The sequence below is a fragment of the Herpailurus yagouaroundi genome, unplaced genomic scaffold (genome assembly GCF_014898765.1).
Source record: "Herpailurus yagouaroundi ecotype Mexico unplaced genomic scaffold, PumYag 214, whole genome shotgun sequence".
Taxonomy (NCBI): Eukaryota; Metazoa; Chordata; class Mammalia; order Carnivora; family Felidae; genus Herpailurus; species Herpailurus yagouaroundi.
The window spans coordinates 985,122-1,012,534 of record NW_024412445.1 but is presented as its reverse complement, the minus strand read 5'-3'; the positions used below and the strand labels follow the sequence as shown (position 1 = coordinate 1,012,534).

The window sequence follows — 27,413 nt, the reverse complement described above, 5'->3', positions numbered from 1 at the left end:
GGCGGCGGCCGAGAAGATGGCGGACGGCGACAGCGGCAGCGAACGCGGCGGCGGGCCTGGCGGCTTCCAGCCTGCGGCCCGCGGCGGCGAGCAGGAGACGCAGGAGCTGGCCTCAAAGCGGCTGGACATCCAGAACAAGCGCTTCTACTTGGACGTGAAGCAGAACGCCAAGGGCCGCTTCCTCAAGATCGCCGAGGTGGGCGCGGGAGGCTCCAAGAGCCGCCTCACGCTGTCTATGGCGGTGGCCGCCGAGTTCCGCGACTACCTGGGCGACTTCATCGAGCACTACGCGCAGCTGGGCCCCAGCAGCCCCGAGCAGGTGGCGGCGGCGGCGGCGGGCGCCGAGGAGGGCGGCGGACCGCGGCGCGCGCTCAAGAGCGAGTTTCTGGTGCGCGAGAACCGCAAGTACTACCTGGACCTCAAGGAGAACCAGCGCGGCCGCTTCCTGCGCATCCGCCAGACGGTCAACCGCGGCGGCGGCGGCCCCGGGCCTGGCGGCCTGCAGAGCGGCCAGACCATAGCGCTGCCCGCGCAGGGCCTCATCGAGTTCCGGGACGCGCTGGCCAAGCTCATCGACGACTACGGCGGCGACGACGACGAGCTGGCGGGCGGCGCGGGCGGCGGCGCGGGGGGTCCGGGCGGCGGCCTGTACGGCGAGCTCCCGGAGGGCACCTCCATCACGGTGGACTCCAAGCGCTTCTTCTTCGACGTGGGCTGCAACAAGTACGGCGTGTTCCTGCGTGTGAGCGAGGTGAAGCCGTCCTACCGCAACGCCATCACCGTCCCCTTCAAGGCTTGGGGCAAGTTCGGGGGCGCCTTTTGCCGGTATGCGGACGAGATGAAGGAGATCCAGGAGCGGCAGCGGGACAAGCTGTACGAGCGACGCGGCGGGGACGAGTCCGAGGGCGAGGAGGTGGACGAGGACTGACGCGAAGCGCACTTCCTCCCCGATGGGCCCCCCGCCCCACCACCGTCCCCTTGGCCAGAGAGCCCCTTTCCCGCTCATCCCCAGGGAGCCAGTGGAGGCGGAGCCAGGGGGGGCCCCATCGGGAGAACACACAATGAAAAATAATACAGTTAATTAAGAGAAATAACCACAAAAGAACAGTCGCGAACAATTAAAAGCAGCAAAGTTCCAAGGAGCTGACAGCAATCTGCAAAAAGAGGACAACCTGAGCAAAATCGTTTCGGCTTCTGTTGTTTCCAACTGAGGTTTCTGAACTTACCAGGGTAGCCCTGGAGGGGTCAGAGCTTCACATGCCCAGGCCGTTGATGACAGCTGAATTGGTGTCACGCCTGGGTGTCCTGGCCTGACCATCTCTCCAGACCTCACTGTCATGGTGTCGATCCCTTCACATTCACTGAAATCAGCATATTGGATCTGGGTCTTCATGGAATTCTTGAGAAGGGAGAGGCCTTTATCTTTATCCGATTCTGAGAGTACAGGTTTCACGCAAAGGAATGCGGCTCCAAATAATCATGGACAGGGCAAAAGAGCAAATCAGGAAGCCACCAGAGAACGTAGAAACCCATTGGGTTCTGTCTAAAATGGCTTTGCGTGGAACCTGGACCAGTGGCTGTCTCTTTGCGGAATTGTTTTTCTGGATGCAGATGGAGTCAGACGTCAGTCCTTCAACTAGAATCTGTTACTAAAGGATTTTAAAAGTTGGCAGAATTTCTCCGAAGATCAGAGCAGTTTTACACTGGGGATTGCTGAGGCAGACGCAGGAAGAAATCTGGCATCAAGCACAAGGAGGACGGAGTGGATGGGCTGCCGCTCACTTTAGTCCACTCCTGGTCTGCAGATACCGAGGTCCTTACCCAGAGATGGTTTAGGGGTGAATGAGAGCCAGGTGCCCGTGGCTGCACCGTGCGAGGCCAGCGAATTATGGCTACTTCGGCTGTTTGGGCCACTGGTTGGCTGGATTTTAAACCGTAAAACTTGAAGATCCCTGCAAAAGGAACCGTGTGGCTACGAGCCTGAGCTTTAATGGAATGTACGTCCTCCCGGGAAAGTTGGGGATAACCAAAACTGAAGTCTTCATCTACCTTCAGTTGAATCTGTGGATTTGCTCAAACACTAAAGATCCTCAGGTCCAGAATTCCAGCATCATCTATTCTTTTAAAGTAGATTTGTAAGAACTTGATCCATTGTTTCAGTACCTCACAATCGAAGTTGGCAAATGATGGATGAGTGATTCGAGCCGTGTGCCCTTCAGAAGCTGAAATCCATCTGCATGGGGATGAAGAACGTGAAAACGCTATGTCCTGGAAGCATTTTTATACCATCTTGAAATTTCCACAAACTGGCCCTTGGCCAGTTGACCCAGCTGTTTTCCAAGAATAAAAGTTGGGGTTTTCAAGGATCGCCTCTTCTATATTTTAAATGGATTTTCAGTAAAAATGATTTTTACTAATCAAGTTAATCCCACCCCATCAAAAGGTATTTCTAGAAGTGTCACAGATCTAGGTGACTTTGAATTGAACGGGAGCTAACGTTCTTTCCAAAGTTTGTAGGTCTTCCTGTGCGACACCTTCTCAACTGGGAGGCAGGTAACCCCCACCTCCACGATCTTAGTATTTTTTTTTTTAACTGCATGCCTGCCCTTTATTTGAGCTGCCTTTTAATTTATTGCGTACCCTTTTTATTATCTTATTTTGGTATTATTCAATCTATACAATCTTTTTGTATTTATTGGGAAATAAGTGATCTACAGAAAGGTCGTTTTCACGCATTGTGGCCGAGAGGGAGAGCAAGAACTGTACATAAAATTAGGCTTTTTTAAAAATTAGACTGATTCAGAATACTGTCGATCTTAGATTTTTTTTTTTAAAGTGGAAGAGCCACAAACAATGGTGCCCTTTTCAGACTATTTCTCTACTCTCATCATCCACAGTAGACTTTTTAAACAGATTTTTTTTAAAGCTTTTCCTTTTTTTAAAAAAAACTTTCTCCGTTGCAAAGAATGTTTCCTAAATTGTATGGGAGCAATAGTATTTTTGATGTTTTAATGACATCCGTATACTTGTACTGTATTTTGTACTATAAGGCAGCTGTTTTCAATAATGTCCTGCTGTATTTACCTATGTGTTTTGAGTGTTTATTTCTTTGCTGCGGAGAACAAATCCCTGCATAGTTTTGGTAAGGGCGCCGAGAAGCTGGCATGAGGTTTGCAGAAACTGTTTTGGTTTCAGACTTCAAGGCAGCGATGGAAAGTAAGGTTGCAGCTCTCAGTTCATTGCTGTGACTTTTTCCTTTTCAAACCATGTACGATTCCCATGCAGACCGACGCGTCTGCTCACTTCCGCGAGGGTTCCCGTCGCCCAGCTGCAGTGAGCCAGTTCAGTTCTGCAAGGGTACAGCGCCTCTCCTTTCTAAGGGGCGGGTTGTCTTTTCTTTTCTTTTCGTTCGGCTGAATTGCAGTCCTAGCCTTGCCTTTCTATTCTGTAGAAACGACAGGGTCTTCGCAGTCCTTCACCAGTGGCTACTAAGCTATAATTAGCTGAATAGAAAGAATGTGGAAGTGGTCTGAGGCATATAGACTATATGCCAGGAGCACTACCATATACGGCATCAGCTTTGGTTACCAGAGAAATTTTCTTAGTCATTAGACCATGTAACAGTAATATATCATATGTAAATCTTTAGATATCAATTTGAGAATCCTCCAAAAACAGGAGCAAAGAATGCATAAGCTATGTGTTGGAAAAAGTAATTTATATTAAAATTTTGACCTGCCTATGTAAGATTAAGTGGTAAATGTCATAGTGGTGGGTTTTTAAGTCTTAGCTGATCTCAGAGGTTGGTTCCTCCTGCAGGGGTGGCTCGGGGCCTCCCTCCTCCCTGCAGGAAGGTTACGGGAGGGAGGGCGTTGATTAGCTGTGGCGTTTCACCGACCCTCATTCCGCTCACTGATCTGGGGCAGTAGAAAGCCTAGAAGCACGGAGGCCGTTCCTTTGATGTGCGGTGGGTCCGAAAAGGCTGTTTTGGAACTCGTTCATAAACCGTGCTCATTAAGGAAAATCTTGGTTGATTCTGGCCACCACATGGCCTTACAGATGGGGAGACACCCACTTTTTATCTTGTGTTTCGTCGTCTCCTACGAACAGTGATTTTTAGGGCTCATTTTTTTTAACTTTGGCAAACATCCCAGCGAATCACATGTTCCAAATAGTCCTGTTTCTGAGAAGCAGGGAACTAAAATCCCCTTTCAGACAATTGCTAAATCGTTTCTCAAACTACTACTGTTAGAAACGCGAGAAGTCAAATTTTAGGCACAGGATCAAGAGAGCAAAAGTCTATGACGAGATCCTACGATTCCCTTTTGGTTTCTATCGTCCCTGCTGTCGTTCAAGCAGGACGGCCATCCTCGGCAGCACAGAAAGGCCCCCGTGCATGCGCTCTGCCCAGGGCGCAATGTCCATCGGCACAGCACCCCAAATCCAAGTGGAAACCAAACGGAAAACCCAGACACCCTATGTTGCTGCGGGAGGCATGTAGATGGTATAAGGGACTGTGGCCGCGGCGCACACGCGGCCACCTGTCAAGTCACTTTCCATAACTTTACTGCAAAACGATGGAGAAGCTTCGGGTGCGGGCAGCCCATCGCCTCCCGCCGCCTCTGTTCCCTCCGTCGTTCTGCGGTAGTCGCAGGTCTTTTAAGAGACGCGAGCTTCAGTTTTCTCAAAACAAAACAATTATCCTGTCTTATCCGAAAATGCAGGGTTGTGGGCAAAAGAGGCTGGTTATAATAATGCCCTCATATTGAGTGGTGTGAAAACGGCTGCACACTGCAGGCACCGTGGTTGCCGAGGACGCTTTGTTACGCGTGACCTTGACTGGCTCTACTGGAGGGTAGTGACCCACGCAAGGTGTGGCAAGGTAACCAATCATTGGCGTCTGCCTTGCTCTGAGGTGGATGAGCTGGAGGAGAAGCTTGAGTGTGTAAGCCGTGCACATGAGTATTCTTCACTGTAAATTGTGTTTTCATTTTTAACCCAGTTGACGGTACTTTGTCCAATGCACAACTGATCTCTCAGTAGATATTCATTTGCAAATAGCGTGGCCTTGATCAGTGAGAGGGAAGGGGAGAAGTGACTCTGCGTGCGGGCAGGTGGTCCCTTTGCCAGGGGGCCGCCTGCAACACGCTTAGTGGCGAATGCGCTTGCGGTTCGTCTCCTTTCTGACTGGGGAAAGTTCATGGTTTTGACCCTGGAGGTATGAATTCAATTGAGTTGTCTTCTATTTTTAGGAAGTATCAGAATTGCGCTGATAAGTAACAAAGTTGACTGCTTTGGTGTCCAATCTCAGGTTTTAGAATATATATAGTGGTGTGAAAACCCCACTGTTAACTCTTAAAACAATTTTAATTTAATACACCCTAAGAGTCCCACGCACGAGGCCTGCTCAGAGAGTAAGACCTCACCCGTTTCGCTCCTTTTCCACTTTGTACTTCACTTGAGAAAGTGTCGATGATTTACATTGTATATTTCCATTGGAACCCCGACATATTTCTCAAAGCTAAAGCACTTTTTGATAATGAGATACATGGGATCTTTGTGTGATGTGGGTCACGGTTTCTCAGGCTCCCTTAGATAATCTGCTTATGAATATTGTTCTGTGTAAGAAGAGTGAAAATCTTAGCTGATGTTAGAAAGTTTGTATTCTTGATCCAGAATGCGTTTTGCTAGCTTCCAATGCGCGGGAGAGTAGACAATGCTGCGTTCACGAGGTAATACGTTACTTTCCCTTAAGCCTTAAGGTAACTTTTTGTTTTTTTTTCCTGTCAACAACAGCACTGAAGTTCTAGTAAGTGAATGAGATGATCAGTTTCCAGGGTTGCTTTTAGAGTACTGTAAATCAGCTAGTTGTCTTCCTAAACAGTTACCATCCCCCTTCAGTAAACTGGATGGTGGGCGTGTGGGTGGGCTGGGGAGATCGTTTGTAGAAAAAAGAAAAAAAGAACCACGTTTACCTTAAGAAAAATACAGACACAAAGTTAAAATCGTGCATGTCAGGGCCCTGTGTGAAATTCCAGACATGCGTCAGGTCCCCGGTTGTTAATCCAGAAAAGCAAACTCCTTGATTTTCAAGTCTGTGCCCAGAAGTTTCCAGAACTCAAGCTCGGGAACGGGGAACGGTGGGCTCCCTTCCTGTATCTCAGTTCACTCAAGTCACTGTTCCCAGCTCTTGGGCTTAAAACGTTTTCATTACTGTTATTTTGCTAACTGTGGTCCAGTTGTCAGTATGGAAATTGGACTTGGGGAAAACAAAAAAAAAACAATCCACTTGTACCGTGAAGACTTACTACTCTGGAGGTTTCCAGTTAACACTTGTTTCTCTGATCCAAGTAAGACTTTTATGAATGTATTCTGTATTTCCTGATGAAACAGGGAATGTGCCATCAGTGTGATCACCCTTGCTCACCCCCCATCTCTTAGGTTTTGTTTGAAAATCTGCCTCCTCCTTCCTCAGATTAGACATTCCGACTGGGACTGGGAAAGCTGGGTTCAGACGGCAGCAGACACCATATTGGTAGTTTCACCGCTCGGTGGGGCTTCTGATAACAGGAGGGCAGAGCTTTATTTGAAGCAAAAAAAATATTCCCCCCCCCCCCCCCCGCCCCAGGGGGGAGGCTGACAAATGGTTTTTTGAAAGGGTCTGACTGTACTTGTGATTAGCATGAAGGTTTGAGTCTAGGAGCAGATGTCATTCCCTACATGTAACATGTCTGCTGATGTGGATGAGGGGGAGGGTTGGTTCTGTGTTTAGGGGTGATGAATTGTGGGGCCACCGTATCCCGAGAGAGTGGTAGATCTATCCGTGCTCCTTGTGCACGAGTATACTGTAGGCGACACGAGCCTGTCTTTTTTTTCCTGCCTTCAGTAACTTCAACAGCTAACTCAAGAAAAGTCAGTTAGACTAGACCTCGTTTCCTATAGGCAGCTGTCCATCCCCAGCCTCACAGTGTGTTGTAACATCAGGCGAGGTCAAGAGAACTCTGTTTGGAAACAGAATGGCAAGTAATGGACATAACAGCAGCAGGGAGGGTCCCAAGAGAATTGAAAAAGAGGACTGTATCACTAAGCACACTTGTGTTGTAGGGATTGGTTACAATTTCATTGTAAACAGCTCAGATGTGGGGCACGCACCCTTTCCTCCCAGCCCACCTGTCTTCACATCCCAAAACTCTCTGGATTTCTAGAAATTAATAGGTGCAGCAAAAGTCCAAAAACTGAAGTTAAGTCAGTACAGAGCTTACTTGTAGAGTCTGTATTTTACACGTTGTGGTCGCAGGTGAGTCTATTTGGTTGTTTTTCAGTGATTATCAATATTTGAGTAATAACTAAGAATATCAGTGCATTTGAACAGTTAGTGGGGATTTACTCTTCCTTTTGCTCCTTCATGCAAGTGTTTTTCTAGGATCACTTCTAGAAGTCCATTTGTCTTCTGATAGGTCTCCAGGTAGCACACTGTCCGTTCTGTAGGCACCTTCACTGCCAGTCATGATCACCAGGGGCTTCCTTAGACCCGAGTCTCCACTCCAAAGTTGGGACTGATGTCCTATCGGTAGAGAATCTGCAGAAGTTGTTGAAATGAGTTAAAACCAAATCTTGACAGCAAGAGACGGAGCTTCCCTGATCTAGACGGACATCTAGGTATTTTATTGGGGGGATGGCTCCGGTCTCTGAGTAAATACCCACATGCTTGTGCGTTGTGCATCAAGTGTGTGTTCCTGTGTATGGATTTGTAGAACTGATTTCTGCTTCAAGAGAAGCCGCACCTTTAATTTTATAAGGTCCCCTCCACCTGTAACCCTATAAATATTTGTAAATAGAACACTAAAATCTGTAGCGTTAGGATCAATTTGGGAATATCTGCTGAGAGACCAAAAAGTTCATTTTTTTAAGTACCTTGGTTAAAGAGTAAAGATTATTCCTCTTATTTTTCAAAAGAAGAATGCACTTTAACAAACAGCTGCACGGGCGATTCTGACAAACCCGTGGAGCGCAGTGCGGTTCAGAAATCACACTTCCTGGAAACCGTTCAAAAGCAGAGAGTAGACGGGCTGCTGAGCTCACTGCCTGGAGACCGGCGACTCCGGTGCCAGTCGGTCTCCAGACAAGCAGGGCTGCTACAAAGGCGCAGCGAGAGCACAGCCAGAAGCTTCCGGCAGGCCTGTGACAGGCGGGTCCCGTATTTACCACTAACTAGCAAAACTGACAGAAAAGCAGAGAGGAAAAAAAAGTGTAAGAATCCTTACTGCTGGTGTGCACTCCTTACAATAGCGGATTTTGCAAATGGAGTTTTACAGTCTATATTTAAAAATTGTATGTTTGTAACAAATAAAGTATGCAGAAAAGTGAATGACAGTCTTGTGCTGGTGTCTGATTTAAGGAATCAGGTGGGGACCGGGAGGGAAAGACCACTGACCGTCCTTGGGCTCATAAGTGGGTCTGGAACCGGGTGCATTGCCACCTGAAATGACCTAAAAGCCAGTGCAGCTTGCATCCCGGAGGCGGCTGGGGAGGCCCGAGCCCCTGGGTTGGCCCCGGGGCCCCCTTCTCGGTCAGCAGTCTGTGGCAAGCCAAGGCTGCAGATTAGTTTCCGATTTGGTTCATATTCCAGACAGGCTACTACTTGCTTCCCCACCAGATTCCCAGTCCACCGGCTGCTGGGCCCTGTCCCTTCCAGTGGTGGCCAGAAGCCGCTCCCAGGTGTACCTCACTGTCCATCGTAGCTGAAGGTGGTGGGGGCGGGGAGCAGCCTTACCCCACCTTAAAGGAAAAAGACCAATGCTCAGTCCCTAGATCCCAGTCATGCTTCCTAAACCTTTGGTCTGAGGAAGCCCCTGTACACTTACCAGAGGCCCCCCCAGGAGCTTTTATCTGGGAGGCCTGGGTCAGCTGATACCCATGGTATTAGAAGTTGGATTCTTGTCCAAGCAAAAGTAAAAGTACACATCCCACCGGCTGCCAGCAGCGGCGCCTCGAGAAAAGGCCAGCGGGTGACAAGGTGAGGTGGGTGAGCACCAGTGTGGCGGGGAAGTGGTCTTGACCCCGATGGCCGTCTTGTTGGATGTGAGGGATGGGGTCAAGGGACTAGCAGGGCGTGTCATCCCCCAGCGCCCCGGGTTCGTCCGGATGAGTTAGAGGCCCCGGCCACGAGATGGCCCCTGCACCCACCCACACAGTGTCCCTGGGACTGGAGTCCCTGGCCGTGCCCCGCGAGCCACAGAACCGCTGGGGGAGCAGAGCACTGATGCCCAGGCACCAACCGGGACCCCTGCATCAGAGTCTCGGGGACACGCACGTGGTGTTCTGTGAGCTTTGCTCTACCTCTGTAAGTGCCACAAGGGACCCTCCTGAGTCGGGGATGGGAACCAGTGGCCTGCGGTATCGCGGGGCACAGAGAGAAGGTGGGTGAAGGGCCGGGAATGTCCGCTGCAGGAAAACAAAAGACACCCAGGATGGCGGAGGAGGTCTCAGACTGGCTTTACCCTGTGACCCTGTGCCTCGACTGCCCGCAGCTCCACCCACACCCGCTCGCAGCGTCGGCAGCCCTTCCCGGGGAGGCCGGGTCCCCCGCCTTTGCCAGGGTCCCAGGCCACTTCCCAGGAGCTGCCGCAGGTGCAAGGCCGCACTCTGACCCCTCGGGGGCGCCTCCACGGGCGCGCAGGTGCCGCCGCCGCCCCGCGAGCTGCTTTTCGGGAACCCTGAGCTGGCTTCTGTCCCTGCCTGTGTCACACACTAACAGTGTGGCCCTGGGCAAGTATCGGACACAAACTCGAGGCCCCGCGACAGTCTGGTGTCCAGAGAAGCCCCCTGGCGGCCGCAGCCGGAATCTTAGCCCTCGACCGACAGCGAGCCCCACGCGCTAAGCTAGCGCACCGGCTGCGGAGCACAAGGTCCGCGGCGCCCCCGGACGGGCAGCCAGAAGACTGGGGGGCTTCGGGAGACGTGGGGGAGCCAAGTCCCGCGCCCCGCTCTCCGGAGGCCAGGCCGCGAGGCCGCGCGGGGGCGCAGGAGCACCTCCCTCCTCGGGGACCAACCGCTCTACCTCAGATCCCCAGGCGCCTGTCCCCAGAGCCCAGCGGGGGCGGCAGAGGCGGGGAGCCGCTGGGAACCCACTCCGCCCGTCCTCCCGCGCCGCTCTTCGCGCCCTGGGTTCCGGGAGGGCGCGAGCGCACCTGCTCCGGGCCTCCGGCAGGTGGACCGGGTGCCGAGGCTCCTCGCCCGCGCTTCCCGCTTCGGAGGCTATGGAGGGGCGCCCCTGGGGGCCGAGCGCCCCAGTCTCCGCAGCTAGGAACCAGACATCAGCCAAAGCAGCCTTCACTCCTCGCAGGAGGCCGTATTCCCCACGCAGGAGGAAAGTTCGCGTAGACCTCGCCGGTGATCGGTGTACACCTCAGCGGGCCCAGGTACGGCCTCTAGGCTAGTCCGCGGCGGGAATGAGTCCACATCTACACCGGTTCTCTTCGCTGAGGCCCCACTCCCATGCCAGGAGCCCGCGCGTGCTCCACTGAGCCTTCCAGAACTTCGTAGGGCTCCTGCAGAAAGGCAGGCGGACGTAGAAGGGCCGGGTCACACTCACCAATGCCTTCAGGGTATGGTATCTCAGAACAAAATTAAAATATTTCCCTAAAGTTAAAAAGAGAAAGGTGCCGATTTGGTTCATTTGTATCAGTGGCCAAGAAATAAAATGCTGTGGTCTTGGATCAGGCTGAGCCCCACTCAACCAGGAGCATCCGCAGCACCCTGTGTGAAAATCGGGTTTCCCTGCCGGGGACACAAATGGGCCCAGAGTCACACTGCAGGAGTGGACTGGGGCCAGACAGGTACTTCCTACCAACCCAGTGAGACGAGCTAGTGGACTTGAAAATAGCCCGTTTATGCTATTTTATGGTTTTTGCATCCTAGGTGTCAAACTAAGAAATAGCCAAGTTAAGTAAGAAAGGGCAGTGGTCTGTTACTTGGGTGTCCATCAGGATTCCCGGGGCTGCTCCACAAGCCAGCAGCTGGGGAGGATGGACTGAAGTTGTAGGAGAGGGCTTGGCCCTCACTGGGGCCTTTTCCTGGCTTCCCTACCTTCCTACTCCCCAGACTGCCAGGAAGCCCCCCTGGACGGTCCCACCCTCAAAATTGCCCTGCCATTTGCCCATTTACTAAGCGCCTCTTAATCTGTGGGCATCTTTTTAGTGGTTATAACCTCTACACTTTCTTACACTTTGTTTTATTATAAACATTAATTCATACTGTTTGACACATGTGAACAGTGGAGAATCACTGTAAAGAAACAGAAATGAAATGTTCTTTCTCCAAACCCACTTCTTAAAGGTCACTACTGTTAAAGAATATAGTACCTTTTGAAAAAACTTGATAATTTAAAAACTTTTTTGAAAGTTTATTTATTTTGAAAGAGAGAAAGAGAGAGGGGGAGAGAGAGCACATGCAAGCAGGGGAGGGGCAGAGAGCAAGGGAGAGAATCCCAAGCAGGCTTTGCACTGTCAGTACAGAGCCCAATGCCGGGCTCCAACTCCTGAACCGTGAGATCATGACCTGAGCTGACGTTGGACACTCAACTGAGCCTCCCAGGCACCCTAATTTTTTTTAAATCTCAGCAGTTAAGTGCCTACCACATTTATGTATATATTGAAAAAAGTGTTCAATGATTAAAAAAAATCCATGTTAGGTATGTGGAATTTGAGATACAAAACAGATGAACATAGGGGAAGGGAAGGAAAAATAAGATAAAAACAGATAGGGAGACAAACAGTAAGAGACTCTTAAATACAGAGAACTGTTGCTGGGGGGAGGTGGGGGGGATAGGCTAGATGGGTGAGGTGCACCTGTTGGGATGAGCACTGGGTGTTGTGTAAGTGATGAATCACTGCATTCTATTCCTGCAATCGTTATTACACTACATGTCAACTAACTGGGATTTAAATTAACACGTTATTATTACGTTGTGCCACCAAGCCAACAGCCCCCATGCAGAAATGGAATTGAAAACTAATGTTTCATTACTTTAGGCTTGATTCAGACTCAGGCAAATGCATCCTCCCTGGTGGTAAAACAAAACCTTTTGAGCCTCTGAAGTTGAGAGAAAAGTGTCTCTATTTCGTGAACTCTGATAAATGGAGAGATTGTTTGCTGCATTTCTGATCCATTTCATATTTCCTTTCAGGCAAACAACTTGCCTTTCCAAGTAAGTCATTAAATGAAGGAATGCTCACCCTGGGGGATCTAGTTGCCCTTCGATTTTGATTTCGTGTTATGAGACTCTTGTACAGTTTAGGAACATGAAAATTTTTTGTTGTTTTTTTTTTTTGTTTGTTTGTGTGTGTGTTTGTTTGTGTTTGATTCTGTGACATACAGTGTTTCCCCGACCGTAACAACAGGAAGCAAAGGTAGTTGCTTCCTACCTTTAAGCTTTGGCTTGGAGCTCAGAGGGAGCCTTGATGAATATATACATTGTGTCCCTAGAATGCACACACAGTTCAGAATACAAAGGCAGGCTCCCCACCCTCAAGAATAAATAATGCAAGAAGAACGCACGTTAGGTTCTCAGGAAGACAGGCAGACGGCAGTCCTCCAAGGCCAGGAGAGCTGCTGTCAGCAATGTGGAATGTTCTAGTGCGGCAGCTGCTATTCCCTGGCTATGAAAACCCAGCTGGGGATATCACTCAGGCTAGTGACTCATCAGGGCAGGAGGGGTCTCATTTGTCTGCCCAGCTGACACCACACCTTTTGGGGGTGGGGGTGCTACAAACTTGCTTTGGATGTACGTGCTTCACTCTGCCAAACCCTCTGGCAGCTCAGGTGTTCTCTTGTGGATGGGACCCAGGATGAAACAAGTCTGTGGGGAACTCACTGCTGTGTTTCTGCACTGCACCTGCCAGTGAGCCTTTGGAGGCTACACTTGGCGGGAGCCAGCTCTTGCTTCCCCTAAAAGCTGTTCTCACCCACCCGCCAAGGGCCAGGGCCTGACATCGAATCGAGGGCACATTCTAGAGCAGGGCTGTGGGCACAGTCATTCTTACGGTCATTAAGCCCACAGTGGACCTTGCCAAGCACCCGCCAAGGCCACACCCCAGGCCTTCCCAGGAGAATTTGGCTGTCCTTTCCAAGAGTGGCCAAAAGAAGATTTCTTGATAATATTTTGGAGAGTATCTCCATGTTAAAGTGAATTTAAGATTGAACACACGGGTAAAACTCCTGGAATCCGTGTAGTAATCATGTAATCATGAAGGCTTTCTACTCGAGAGGCTAAAACACAGTCATTTCCCTGGCAACATTGGGGAAATGGATGTCTGGTATAGGAGGACCCTGTCCGTGTAAATGTATTGTTGACTCAAAAAATTACAATTTTGCGAAGAAGAGCCATTGTGTGGAGTCAGGTGTCCCAGGAAACAGACTTGGACGTGGGGATTTGCCTTCATGGGGTTCACTGTGGGTGGCTCCTGGTGACATTAGTATGAGAAAATGAAGAAAGCAGCATTAAATAGAATGGCGATGTTGAACAGCAATGCAGTTCAAGCGGGTCGGTGTCAATCACACAGCAGACTCTGGAATGGAAAGGCTCTTCAGAGTCGAGTCAGAGTAAGGCAAAAGAGCCGGGCACCATTACCCCACACCCACTGGTGGCTGGTGATTGGCTGCCCCGACAGCACTGATCCCTGGGCCATGCTGTTCCCTCTGGCCAAGCACAATTCCCTAGAAGACTGCTGAGCAGCGACCAGTCAACACTCAGCTGCTGATGCAAAGGTGCCTCTGTGACTATGCGTGAAGCTTATTCTCAAATTGTAGGGCACACAGATCCCCTGGGGGGCCTGATGGGCCCACCCACCGGTTCCCACTCAGCGGGTGTGGGTTGGGCATCAGAACCTGCACTTGCAACAATTCCAGGGGACCCCAATGCTGCTGTGTAGGGACCACACTTTGAGAACCATATACTGTTATCTGACCAGGTTAAATCCTGCAGGTTGAATAACCCGACATGTGTGGTAGTTTATCACTTGTAGATGCTAATTCCTACAGTTCCCTGGTTAGGCTGGTCTTTGTGAGCCCATGCCACCCGCTCTGCAGCCCTGGTTCACTGGAAACCAGACTTGATTCGCTGACACACGTCCTTTATAAAATTGGTAATAGGCAGGTTTTCTTTTTACAAATGCGGTAAAGTTCCCACCTGATTTTCTTCTGTCTGTGGGCCTCAATCTCCATCTAGTTCTCCCAGCTCTAAACAGGATGCAGAGATGGGGAGGCGGATCACTACTGTTTGTGATGAGCGCCAGTGTCTGTCACCCTAACTGCACTGTCCTCCACTCTGAATCAAGGACTTGAGAGCCGAGGGGCACGGAATGAACTGGCGGTTAAGGAAAGAAGTGACCCAAGTGACCGTGTATCGGACATGACCCCGTGCTAGGAACAGGACGCTTCCTCCTAGGTTGCTGAATGAGCGCTCACCCCAACGCTGCGCGGTGGGCACTCTTGCGGGCAGATTTAATGACCACACAGGCGTGGGCATACGCGGTGCCCTGTGCGGACCACGCAGCCAGGGAGCGAGGGCTCGGGGTCAGGCGTCCCCACGGGCCGCACCGCCCGAGCCAGCGCTCAGAGCTGCGCGAGTTTGCGTTCCCCCCGTTCCCCCCGGCGTGTTGGAAGGCCAGGGTCTGCAGGTGAGCGCTGGGGGTGGGGGTGGGGGAACGGCCAAGATCTCAGTTGAGCTCGGAGAGCAAGGGAGTCACCGAGGGCACAGGGAGAACCGGGGTCTGCAGGTGAGCGCTGGGGGTGGGCCGGGGGCGCGGGGAGGGCGCCCGGGCGCGGCGGGAACCTGCTCTGGAGCCGGACTCGGGGTTGCAGGGTGCCCTCCTCTCCGCCACCCCCGCCCGCACCGGGACCACCCGGACTTCATGAGGAAGTCCCCACGGGAATCTGTGGGGTCCCGACCGGCGGTGCGGGCGCTCCCCCTCTCCTCCGCTTGCCCCACGTCCCTGCCCTGCGCGCACGCACGAACCCCGGGCGGGAGCGCCGGGAAGAGGGCGCCTGCGGCTTCGGAGAGGGCGGCGAGGGGACAAAGGCTGATGCCGGACGCGAGAGAAGGAAAAGACAGGAACATCCCTGCGGGGCCCGTCCTGAGAAGGTCGACCGCTTCCCCTAGTCTCGGCGCTTGGACACCCCTGAGAGCCACAGGATCGCGAGAAGGCGCGCGCGCGGGCGACGCCCACCGCCACTTCCTCCCAGAACGCAACTCAGAGACTACTCCCCGCAGAGAACGCGCGGGAAAGCGGCCACCACCTCCAGTCACCCCACACATTGGCTAACCCCGCTGTCGTTCCCGGCAACCCGCCTCCCCTGCTCGCGGGCAAGGTTCTCATTGGCTGAGTTCTGCCAGCCGCCCGTCCTCATTGGTCCGCCCCTCCATTCATCCGGCCCGAGTCTTGGAGACAGGCGGAGAGTGGCGCGTGGCCCCGCCCCCGCTCGCACGAAGGGCGGTCCTTGTCGGGGCTGGAGGCCCCGCCCCCGTGGGCCGTGTGCAAAAACAAACAGCCGTTAGGGAGGTGGTGCCGGGGGCGGGGCCGGACTAGAAGGGGGCGTGCGATTGGGCGGCCGCCGGGGTTCAAATTAGCAAGGAGAGCGGGGATTGGTCGGGGCGGTGCGAAGCGGGTCCCCGTTATTGTCCGGGCTCCGGAGGCGGCGGCGGCGGCGGCGGCGGTGGTCGGTGCTGCGGGGCGGCGGCTCGGCGGCGGCTCGGCGGCGGCTCGGCGGGAGCGAGGGCGGGAGCGGCCGAGACCATGGTGAGGGCAGCGACCGGCCGGGCGGCGGCGAGTGGCGCTACCTGTTGAGGCTGCGCGGTGCCGCCTCGCCCGCTGTGGCGCCGGCGTGGAGCGCGGGGAGAGGGCCCTGCGGCCGGCCTGCGTCCCGGGCGGGTGGGCGCTCCCCGTGTCCCCCGGCGCGGTGCCTCAGACCTGCGTCCCTCCACCAAGCAGCTAAAATTACGGGTTGGCCGCGGGATCTAAAAATAGCGGCGGCGGAGACTTGTCAGCTAGTTGTTGGGATGCTGACGTCGGGGCTCCGGGAGCAGGTGCCCTGCTGGAAGGAGACCCGGTGTCCGGCAGGGAGGGACCCCCGTCCGGCGCTCCCTCGTTCTCCGGGGCGCGGACCCCAAGCCGATGCTCCCTCGGCCCCCGGGACGCGGACCACCGGCCGGGCCCCTTCCTCCCCGAGACGCGGACCCCCGACAGGTGTCCCTTATGCCCCCGGGACGCGGACCCCCGACATGTGCCCCCTCCCTTCCCGGGATGCGGACCCCGGCCGGTGACCCCTCCGCCCCCGGGATGCGGACCCGCGGTAGCTGCGGGGGGTGGACGTGCCCAATTCCGGGCCGAATCGTCCGCTGGCTTCTCGAGTGCGAGCTGACCCGGGCGGAGCGCCGGGCAACTTGCTGGCTGGCGTCCGGAAGGTGACCGCGGCCCCCACACCTGGCAGAGTCATGACGTCTGTTGTTCTTAAAACCGTGATTTCACGCCTGCCTCCTTAAAAAGCAAATCAGACAGTAAACAGGATGGATTGGACACAGGCTGAAGTTGCCTATGAAGAGTCAATTCGGGCTTTTGCGGTTTGGTGGCTTTGGATTGGTAACTAGTTCTTATTTCCTGATTCGGCCCTGGAGGCACGGTGATTGTGATTTTAGATTCCTGCGCCTGTTGAAAGGTTTTTACATTTTATTCCGGGACAGAGCTGAAACAATTTCTGTACTTGAGGAAGAAGTGGGAATGTGTTATGTAAGCCAAATTCAGAAATCAAAAAATTCTACAAAAACCTTTTTATCGTATATCAGTGTGATCAGAAATTATTAAAACATACAAGGCATCCTGTAGAAACCTAGAGCTTCTCAGTCCCCTCTGTTAAACTTAAATCACTGTCTCCTGCTAAAGTGCTAAATGTGAAAAACATAGGAATTTGTTCTTAAACTTTTTTCCTGCTTCTAATACGTACCAAGACCTGTATTTTTTTTTTTTTTTTTTTAATGTCGTTCCGGGAAATAAACATTAAATCACCTGAGGCGTGCAGTTGGGGGGGACTATGTGCAGTTGATTTTTTTTTAGCTTAAAAATTTTAAGAAAAACATTATAAAGGGGATATGCCATTTCATTGCTTATCCTCTGCTTCGAAAATGTAGATCCTTGAGCAGCTTGCCTGTCTTGTAAACCAGTTTTTTTTTTTTTTTTTTAACAGGGAAGCCATAATAGACTTAAATGGTAAAATTAAACAGTCCAAAGAAAACAGTAGTTTCTCTCTCAAGTCAGATTCTTGGTATTCCCCCGCCCCCCCGCCAGAGGCAAATAGCTTTTCTAACGTATTGTGTGTTCTTCTGGAAATCTGTGTGCACACATACTCTGCATAGAAGACCCCATGTTTATGTAAGGAAAAGCTCCCTGCACTGGTACATACTTTGCCTTTTCCATTTAAGAGTTTTGTGGGTGTTTATGACACATATCTTTGTCTCATTTGTTGAAATGGCTGCATAATATTTTCCTTTTTTTATGTGAAAGAATTTTTAATGTTTATTTTTTTAATTTTTTATTTTTTTTAACGTTTTATTTTTATTTTTGAGAGACTGTGTGTGGAGGAGGGGCAGAGAGAGGGAGACACAGAATCCAAAGCAGGCTCCAGGCTCTGAGCTGTCAGCACAGTGTCCAACGTGGGGCTTGAACCCACAAACCCCAAGATCATGACCTGAGCGGAAGTCAGACGCTTAACTGACTAAGCCACCCAGGCGCCCGTTGAGTATTTTTTTTTTTAATGTTTATTTATTTATTTTGAAAGAGAGAGAATCCCAGGCATGCTCCGTGCTCAGCACAGGTTCATGGGGCTTGAACCCATGAACCATGAGCCAAAATCAAAAGTTGGATGTCCAGCGGAACCACCCAGGCATCCAGCAGGTTTGGTTTACTTTTCATTCATTGATTGACCTTACCGACAAAAAATGATTTTATTCAGGAATAAAAGAGAATTGCAGTGTGGGAAAAACAAGCTGTGAGCAAAACCATAGGCAAGTCCTGGCAGGATTACTTTTTGTTTTTCTTGTTTTAAACCTCAACCAGCCAAGTATTTATCTGTCTATCTATCTATCAATCAATATGAGAGAATACTAACACACACACACACACACACACACACACACACACACGAGGGGGGGGTGGGGGAAGGGCAGAGAGAATCCTAAGCAGGCTCTGCACGGTCAGTGCAGAGCCCAGCATGAGGCTCAGTCTCACAAACTGAGATCATGACCTGAGCCAAAAATCAAGAGCAGGACGTTTAATTGACTGAGTCACCCAGGTGCTCCTATTTAATTAGTTATTTGAGACAGAGTGAGTACAGTTGAGGGAGGGGGAGAGAGAGAGAGATAGAGACCCAAGTAAGCTTCATGCTCAGAGCAGAGCCCCCCACTTGGGGCTTGATCCCATGACCCTGGGAGCTGAAATCAAGAGTTGGCCCCTTCCCCCTGCCCATCCCTTGCTTACGTACTCCCTCTCAAAAATAAACATTTTTAAAAATTAAGAGAAAAAAAAGTTGCTCCCTCAACTGACTGACCCACTCAGGTGCCTGAGGTTTTTTTTGTTTTGTTTTGTTTTTTTTACTATCTATTGATAGTAGGATTTGTTTAACCCTTTTAGTGTAAGTGGTTCTTTTTTTAAAATATACATACTAAAACTTGCCATTTTAGCCATATTTATTTTTTTTTTATTTTTTATTATTATTTTTTTTTTAAATCATAAGAAACTTTTTTTTTTTATTTTTTTTTTTCAACGTTTTATTTTTATTTTTGGGACAGAGAGAGACAGAGCATGAACGGGGGAGGGGCAGAGAGAGAGGGAGACACAGAATCGGAAACAGGCTCCAGGCTCCGAGCCATCAGCCCAGAGCCCGACGCGGGGCTCGAACTCACGGACCGCGAGATCGTGACCTGGCTGAAGTCGGACGCTTAACCGACTGCGCCACCCAGGCGCCCCTTTAGCCATCTTTAATGTGCAATTACTGATGTTAAGGACATTTAACACTGTTATGCAGCCGTCACTGCCAGTCACCTCCAAAACTTCTTCCCAAAGTGAGTAACTCTCCATTCCAGCCCTGTCTCCAGTCTCCTGCAACTACCATTGTACTTTCTCCCCCTGTGATTTTTTTTTTTTAATTTTTTAATGTTTGTCTATTCTTGAGAGAGTGAGACAGAGCGTGAGTGGGAAAAGGGCAAAGTGAGAGAGGGACACAGAATTCAAAGCAGGTTCCAGGCTCTGAGTTGTCAGCACAGACAGAGCCCGATGTGGGGCTGCAACTCCCCAGCTGGGAGATCATGACCTGGGCTGAAGTCGCTGCTTAATGACTGAGCCCCCCAGCTGCCCCCCCACTTCTGATTTTTGACTAGGTACCTCATATAAGAGGAATCCTACAACATGTGTCCTTTTGGGACTAGTTTATTTCACTTAGCATCACATCTTCAGTTTATCTGGCATAGGGCGTACCACAATTTCCTTTATATAGCCGAATGCTGTTCCATGGTGTGTGTACACCCCCTTTTGTTGATCATTAGTTCCTCAGTAGGCCCTGGAGCCCTTTCTGTCCTGAGGCTGTTGTGGACTTGCCTGTGTGTTGCTGCATTGAGTCCTCTGCCGGTTTCAGTTCTTTGGGTAGAGACCCCAAAGTGCAGCTGGTGGGCCGGATGTTAATTCTGCGTTTAATTTTTGGGTTTCTTCTAAGGTGCTTTTTTCTCTCCCAAAAGAGCTAACTTCTTTTTTTTTTCTTAAGTTTCTACAGTTTTTTTAATGCTTATTTATTTTTGAGAGAGAGAAAGTGTGGTGGGAGAGGGGAGGAAAGAGGGACAGGATCCCAAGCAGGCTCCACACTGACAGCAGAGAGCCCGCCATGGGGCTCGAACTCACGAACCATGAGATCAGGACCTGAACTGAAGTCAGAAGCTTAACCGACTGAGCTTACCCGGGCTCCCCGATATGTTAACATTTTTAAAAATCACTACGTTATGAAATATTTCCAGCATGAAAGTTATGTTTACTTGATGAAGATTCTTCGGTGTGAAATTCAAGAAAAATAGGCAAACTTATAGAAAACTCAATTTAAATAAGAATTTAAGGTTTGACATCATATTTACATAAGTTAGTAAATAATGATATAACACATGTATACTTGAAATTGAAGAAAGGGATCATTTACAAATGTATATTTTTTAACTACCTGAAGTAAAAGTGGAGAAAATTGTTTCCCAAATGTTTTTGAAGTAGCATTTTCGAGTCTTCATCTGGAGGTTTTTTTTTTTTTTTTTCTTTTCTCTTTCATTTAGGCTGGAGGGAAAGCTGGAAAGGACAGCGGGAAAGCCAAGGCTAAGGCAGTGTCTCGCTCGCAGAGAGCTGGGCTCCAGGTAATTGATGCCGTCATAATTCACGACTGGGTTATTTTCTTCATTGTTGTAATTTAGGACCCATAAATGTTTCATTACTTGCAAAATTATACTTGTACCGCTGACCTTTTAATGAGAGTGAGTAGTCAAAAATTAAAATCCCAATGCAAGTCTTTTAATTTGGATTCTTCCAAATGAGAACAAGTTATGAAGCGGTGTTAAATGAGCTCTTAAAATCTGTTATTTCTAGATTATAATTATGTTCCTGTTTTTGTTATAAATTGGCCCCCATGAAAGTAAGTATGCCGTGATTTGTCTTCCGGGGACGGTCCGCGCCATGTGTATTCACCCTGAGGCAGACACAGAGCTTGGGGGAGGACCGGGCAGTGCACTCGTCCCCTGGATGTCTCCCCTTGAGCTTCCTTCAGTTTGAGCCAGAGTGATACGCTTGAAACACTACTTTCAAACTTCACGCATTTGAGTTGTTGCAACTTTGATCCACAAACTCCAGTGTTTCTGAATGAGTGAGAACCGCTCCTACCTAGAGGAGGAGACTTTGAAACAGGACGGTTTGCAGGCCAGACTGTAAGGTTTGGGTTTTCTTCTTGGCGGTGGGGGGGAGTCACTGAACTTTGTGGAGCGGGAGAGTGACGTGAGCCAGGGGCACCGAGGGGAGGGGGAGGGAACTCCCCCTAGAGGGTGACTAGCTGGGCTCTCCCTGAGCATTGCCAGGGGCAGGGGCGTCAGTGACCGACAGTGACCCTTGACCAAGAGAGGGCAGGTGATGAAGGCAGGTGACGGAGGCTGTGCCGCGCTTTAGGACTGAGGTAGGCACACCTAAACCCCGTGCAGCAGAAGGAATAGAAGGCACATGTGCCTCCCGAGAATGGACAGGGAGGCATGAGGGTTCTATAAGGCTTAGAAGCACAGCATCAGAGGAGTTTATGTTGTAGCAAGAACGCGTCAGGAGAGAAGTTGAAGGTGAGTCATTTGAAGTTCCACCAAAACATTCTCAGGAAGATGTCTCCAAGTTGTAGATTTGAGTCCCCTTTCCAAGAGGAGTGATGAAAAGAATTACAAAGTTGAGATCACATGTGTAAATTTGGGAGCTCGTGCCGCAGTGAGTCTGGTCACAGAGGACGAGAGGGGAACGGGGAGCCTTGGGCGTACAGCCTGGGAGTCCCGGGAAGGCTGGGGACCGGCCCGAGGGCACAGAGAGGCTCGAGTCCTTGAGGACTGGATCTAGAAATGGCTACTGGATTTGGCAGTTAAAGTGCCACCACCTACCTTTAAGAGCAATGGCAAAAGCCAAGGTTAGGTTAGAATAGAACAGGTGACAGGACTTGGGGTGCCTAGGTGGCTCAATCTGTTGAGCATCAGATTTCAGCTCAGGTCATGATCTCACAGTTTGCGAGTTTGAGCCCCGCATGAGGCTCTGTGCTGACAGCCTGGAGCCTGCTTGGGATTCTGTGTCTCCCTCTCTCTCTGCCCCTCCCCCACTCATGCTGTCTCTCTCTCTCTCTCTCAAAAATAAACATTACAAAAAAATTGAAAAAAAAAAAAAAAAAAAAACAGGTGACAGGACAGTTAGGTGTCCGGGATTTGCTTTTAAGTTTTGCCTTTGGAAAGGAGAGCGGGGAACGGGCTGGAGTGGGGTTGTTTGCTGTGAGGCTCAGAGGACAGGTGCAGGGGGGGAACGCTTGGGGGTGGGGGTTGAGCTGTTGTGGTGCTGGCGTGGCGAAGGGTCACAGAAAGTGCGTGAGAAGGGGGCCGTGGGGGCGACATGCCTGAGGACACATTGGAGAAAGTTCTGTCCTCCGAGAGTCCCCAGGAGAGTTAGCATAGCTGTCAGCCGCAGGGAGGGAGCCGGGAGCTGGCCACCCCACCCCCGGGCTGCGAGGCTGCAGCAGAGGGGTCAAGGGTCAAGTCTGGCACCAGCACACACCTGGCCCCTCCTTGGGCTGTGCTGTGCCGGCTGCCCGTCTTCAGAAGCTAGTTCCTCAGACCCCGCCCCCCCCACCACCGGGTCTCTCCTCAGGAGGGCAGAGGTGGGACCTCTAGGCCCTTACTGCGACGCACAGGTGCTAGCAACCGTTCCTTGTTAAGTGGGTCTGACTTCTCTGATCCGTGCGAGTTCACGGTCCGCTCCGCCTTTGGTCTCGCTCGGTAGCACGCTGGTAAGGCCGCGGTGCCTCCCACCTGGATGCTCTGTCTTTCAGTTTCCCGTGGGCCGCATCCACAGACACTTGAAGACCCGCACCACGAGCCACGGGAGGGTCGGCGCCACGGCCGCGGTGTACAGCGCCGCGATCCTGGAGTACCTCACGGCCGAGGTCAGTCGTGCGCGGTCCCGGCAGGTGCGCCGGGTGTGGAGTGGCAGAGCCCACGGGGGAGGGGGCGCCTCCTCAGCACCCAGCCCGGTGGCACCCAGCCCGTGTGGGAAGGACCTTGATGCACTCATGCTGAGTTAAGGCAGGGTCCGTAGCCCCACGTCTGCGGGAGGTGATGGGTGTCAGGTGCCTGCGGTACTCCGCTACTAAGGAAACGAACCCTCAGCGGGAGGTTTGTGAACTGAAATCATGATCTCTTCGTGAAGATGGGGTGGGGGGGCAGAGTTTGCCAGGGTGATGTACATTACACATCCATTCTGATGGTGGAATCTGGTGGAAGAGCAGACGAACCCTCTTCTCTGCGTGGTTGCCTGCGTAGACTGCCTGCCAAGACTGCGTAGTCTTGGCCAGTGTGACATTGCAGGAAGATGGGCTGATTGGGTGAAATTCTTAACACCTGGGTGATGGACCAGCCCCTTGTAAGGAGAACCCCCTGAAGACTGAGACTGCCCCCCATCCCTGCACTATCTGCCCCAGTCAGGGCAGGATGAGTAGCAAGCAGGTCAGGCGGTTAGAAACAGAGGGAAGTTCTTCCCCGCGATCGTGTGGTGGGGACCCGGACTGAAAGGTGGGAGTTTGGGGTGTGTGTGAATTGTTAATGCCGTCATCTCATTAACTTCATCTGGTCCCTGCACTCCAGGAGGTTTCTACGGTGTTAGGTCCTGAGACAGGGACACGGGGCCTCCCCCCACCCCACCTTCTCCTTCAGCCTTACACCAGTTTGTGTTTGGTGAGCGGCAGACTTTTCAGGAAGGTACACGTTTCCTTCACGTGGAGGCATATTCTTCTGACTCAGAATGTTCCAGGTCTCATCCAGACTCCCATTTTCTTTATTCCCGGGAACTTTGAGTACAAGTTTTTAGGTTAAGATTAGACCATGAGCATTTATGTAAGCAGTCAACATATTTTCAGGTATTTGTGTTTGGGGTGTTAGTCATAGTAGGATGCAAAGAAAATACTGAAAGCTAAAGTCAGTAGCTTCACACTAGGGTCACTTGGAGCTTCCAAAAGATACTGGTGCCCAGATGGGTCAGAGTCTTGGGAGGAAGAAGCAGGGGTCCCCGCTGCTTCTGACATACACGGGGACTTCCCACCGCTCTGTTTAAGCGAGGCTCTGTGGAGTTTTTTTTTTGTAGGACTTCCATCAAAGGTTTTATAATGCCAGTATAGTCTGTAGAGGCAAAACAAAACAAATTAGAAATGCAGTTTTTATGGCCAGCTGGGACTTTGGAATTGTTTTAGTTGAAAATTCCTATTCTAGAATAAAGGGCTTCTAGTATATTGCCTCTAGATTAGAGGACCCAGTGATGTTAAAAACTCTGAATAAGAAATTATTTTTTAAACTTTTCTACAAGTACTAAGAAATAAGTTCCGTCCATTAAGGGCTGGACAAAAATAGACTACGGGGCCATACTGAAATCACGATTTTCCTCGATGTTCGCATTTGGAATCTTGGCTAGGGAAATAGTGTTATCCCTTGCCCTTCTTTCTGGAGAAGTGGGTTCTTGCTCAGGGGTCTAGCTCTCCTGCAGAAAATGAATATAAGAGACCCTAGCGAAGTAACAAGATTCCTATGAAAGCATCAGAAATGTGAAAAAGAAACCCGCATTACCAGCTCATATGCATTGCGTGTCTTCTGTGCAGATACCGTACAGGTCTGTGTAGCTATAACTGCAGGTCTGCGCTGAGCCTCACGCGCTTGAGCCTCTGATGCACCGTCTCACGGTGCTTTGCAGGTGCTGGAGCTGGCGGGTAACGCCTCCAAGGACCTCAAGGTAAAGCGGATCACCCCGCGCCACCTGCAGCTCGCAATCCGCGGCGATGAAGAGTTGGACTCCCTCATCAAGGCAACCATCGCCGGGGGTGGTACGTAGGATCCCCACTCCCGCCCACGTGGCTGTTGGCCATTCTGACATCATTCAATCAGTGACCCTAGAACTCATACAGACCTCGACTCCAGGATTCCAGGACTCCAGGAGTGTTGAGTCTGTTACGTTACAGTAAAGGCTCCTTTATATTCTGATCCCAATAAATGCTATGGCCAGATACAGCACTGCTTTAGTTTGGCACATTCCTTGTCTAAATCTCATAAATGATTCTTAAAACCTGGGGTTTTAAATATTTCCCATACCCTTGTAGCGGTGTCTTAAAGATGATCCTGAGAACCTGCTCTGTGTGATGCCCTTGAAAGTCAGGGCTGAGGTGATTGAGTGAGTCAGGGTCAGTGAAGGTGAGATGAACACCTGGATCCCTTCCGGGTCACCTTCGGAGAAGCTCTTGAAAGCTATGCTTCCTCTTCCCCAAAGTCCATAAAAGTGGTGTTTTATGTAGTTTTAGGGGGGTTCCCAGACCTCAAGAGAGGGAGGCCTTGGCGTGGGTGGGTGTGTGAAGAGGGCCATCGGCAGACTTCATGTCTGGGGAGTTGCTCTCCGGGGAAGCCCCGAAGTGGAGAGAGCGCCCGTGGAGAGTCGTTCATATGTTTCCGTTCCCTTCCAGGTGTGATCCCGCACATCCACAAGTCTCTGATCGGAAAGAAGGGACAGCAGAAAACCGCGTAGAGCATTGTTTTAACCAGCCCCTTCCTCCCGTCATTGTACTGTAACCGGGACAGAAGAAATAATGGGGACATGGGGGGTTTTTAAAAGAGGCAGATGGAAAAGCTTAGACAATTACTGTAGACACATAAGAGACATTTGTACGTTCTTAGGCTCAAAGTTTGATAAAGTACCTTTTCCACGCAGCAGCGCTTGTGTGGTGATTGGCTAGGTTTCTCCCGTTGTGTTTTATACAAAAACGGAATTGATAAACCATTTTTTACAAAAAGAATTGGTCTCAAAACTGTTCTGTTCGTGACGTGTTGGAAGTATTTTGCTCATACTTTGAAATTTTTTAGATTTCAAATCGGTTATTCTATATTCAGGGTAATCTGAGAACAAATTGGGAATCTAGATTTACCAGGATTGATACCATATCACCGTGTGCTACCGTATAGTAGGTGCCATCCACTTGCGGTACAAACCGTCGTGTTACATACCCCAAAAGAAGGAAAAACGGCCAAGTAAACCGTGGGGCGCCATCAGCTGTGGGACACTCCCCGATCCAGAGATGCCGGAATAGGAAAACGCATGCGTTTAGGATTGATGACCTAGGGTAGTGGACTCGTCCACTGAGCACTTACCATGGCAGGCCCTGAACTGAGTGCCTTAGTGATCCAGACTTTCCTCCCCCCCGCTTTTAAAGATGCAGAAACCGAGGTGCCCAGAAGTTACTTGCTGGAAGACATTTATCTAGTAGGTAGGACTCGCAGGGCTGGGAGACAGGCCTCGATTCGGCGAACTCCGAAGCCCACACTCTTACCTGGATCAAAGTTCAGTCTATAACTTTTCTGCTTTTACTTAAACCTCCAGCTTTTAGTGGTCTTCTGTTGACATAGTAACATCCAGCAGTTGGTGCCCTATTTAAAAAAATATTTTACTTTGTCAGCTTTTAAGTAACTTGTAAGGTTTAATGTACCAACTAATAGTCCGTCACAAACTCTCTTTTTCCGCTTGGAAGTCTTCATTAAAAAAAGATCTTTCAATGTTTTATAATCTAGCTCTATCAAAACAAAGCTCTCATTTTAAAAAAACTTATTTTATTATGGAAATTTTCAAAAATACAGAACAATAAAGAGAAGAGTATAATGAACCCCCGTGTACTTACCCTCCACCTTCCAACAACCCTCCTGCGGTCAGTGTTGTTTCACCTGTCAGCTCCCTGGTGGGTTGGTTTGAATCCTGTTTCAGGCATGACTTCCTGCCTTATATCTATACTTAAGTGTGAGTCTCTAAAGATGGGGCATAATCGCAATCTTAAAACAGCATTTAGGGGTGCCTGGGTGGCACAGTCGGTTAAGCATCTGACTTCAGCCAGGTCACGATCTCGCAGTCCTTGAGTTCGAGCCCCGTGTCGGGCTCTGGGCTGATGGCTCAGAGCCTGGAGCCTCTTTCCGATTCTGTGTCTCCCTCTCTCTCTGCTCCTCCCCTGTTCATGCTCTGTCTCTCTCTGTCCCAAAAATAAATAAACGTTGAAAAAAAAAATTAAAAAAAAAAACAAAAACAGCATTTAATGTTTTATTTTTTAATATTTTTTTTAAACTTTATTTGGCGGGGGAGGGACACAGAGAAAGAGGGAGATAGAACCCAAGCAGGTTACAAGCTGTCCGTGAAGAGCCTGATGTGGGGTGCGAACTTACAAACTGTGAGATCACGACCTGAGCTGAAGTCAGACACTTAACCAACTGAGCCACCCAGGTGTCCTGACAGCATTTTATAGTATCTGACCTATTTGGTGTTCACACTTTCCTATCAATTTGTTTATGGTTGGTTTGAATCAAGATCCAGACGTGTTCTGGATCTTTTTTTTGTCTTTGAGAGAGGGAGACAGGATCCGAAACAGGCTCCAAACTCAGCAGCACAGAGCCAACATGGGGCTCGAACTCACAAACTGTGAGATCGTGACCTGAGCCAAAGTTGGACACTGAACCAAGTGAGCCACCCGGGTGCCCCTTTTTTTTTCTTTTAAGTTTGTTTAATCTCTGCAGCCAGCATGGGGTTCGAACTCACAACCCC

At 50.5% G+C, this 27,413-nt stretch overlaps 2 protein-coding genes across 4 annotated transcripts; both read left to right on the top strand.

Moving 5' to 3' along the window:
- Positions 1–6: 6 nt before the first annotated feature.
- On the top strand, positions 7–8,368 carry PURB (purine rich element binding protein B). The gene has a single exon (XM_040454982.1). It carries the CDS (start codon positions 17–19, stop codon positions 926–928), a length of 912 nt encoding a protein of 303 aa, XP_040310916.1. The 5' UTR covers positions 7–16; the 3' UTR covers positions 929–8,368.
- Positions 8,369–13,513: 5,145 nt separating this feature from the next.
- H2AZ2 (H2A.Z variant histone 2) lies at positions 13,514–25,629 on the top strand. 3 transcript variants are annotated; one of them, XM_040454984.1, is made up of 5 exons: positions 13,514–13,591; positions 20,357–20,434; positions 22,633–22,746; positions 24,540–24,669; positions 25,300–25,629. In XM_040454984.1, the coding sequence occupies exons 1-5, from the start codon at positions 13,529–13,531 to the stop codon at positions 25,359–25,361; spliced, it is 447 nt and encodes a 148-aa protein (XP_040310918.1). In that variant the 5' UTR covers positions 13,514–13,528; the 3' UTR covers positions 25,362–25,629. The 3 variants fall into 3 exon arrangements, with proteins under 3 accessions (XP_040310918.1, XP_040310919.1, XP_040310920.1); XM_040454985.1 differs by lacking the exon at positions 13,514–13,591 and adding an exon at positions 15,712–15,797; XM_040454986.1 differs by lacking the exons at positions 13,514–13,591; positions 22,633–22,746 and adding an exon at positions 15,712–15,797.
- The last annotated feature ends 1,784 nt before the right edge of the window (positions 25,630–27,413 follow it).

Bases quoted from the DNA above. Each gene is read 5' to 3' on its own strand.
- PURB (XM_040454982.1), top strand. From the start codon at position 17: ATGGCGGACGGCGACAGCGGCAGCGAACGCGGCGGCGGGCCTGGCGGC.
- H2AZ2 (XM_040454984.1), top strand. From the start codon at position 13,529: ATGCAGTTCAAGCGGGTCGGTGTCAATCACACAGCAGACTCTGGAATG. The intron at 13,592-20,356 runs GTCGAGTCAGAG...TCTTTCATTTAG, and splicing joins GAATGGAAAGGCTCTTCAGA to GCTGGAGGGAAAGCTGGAAA. The intron at 22,747-24,539 runs GTCAGTCGTGCG...GGTGCTTTGCAG, and splicing joins TGGAGTACCTCACGGCCGAG to GTGCTGGAGCTGGCGGGTAA.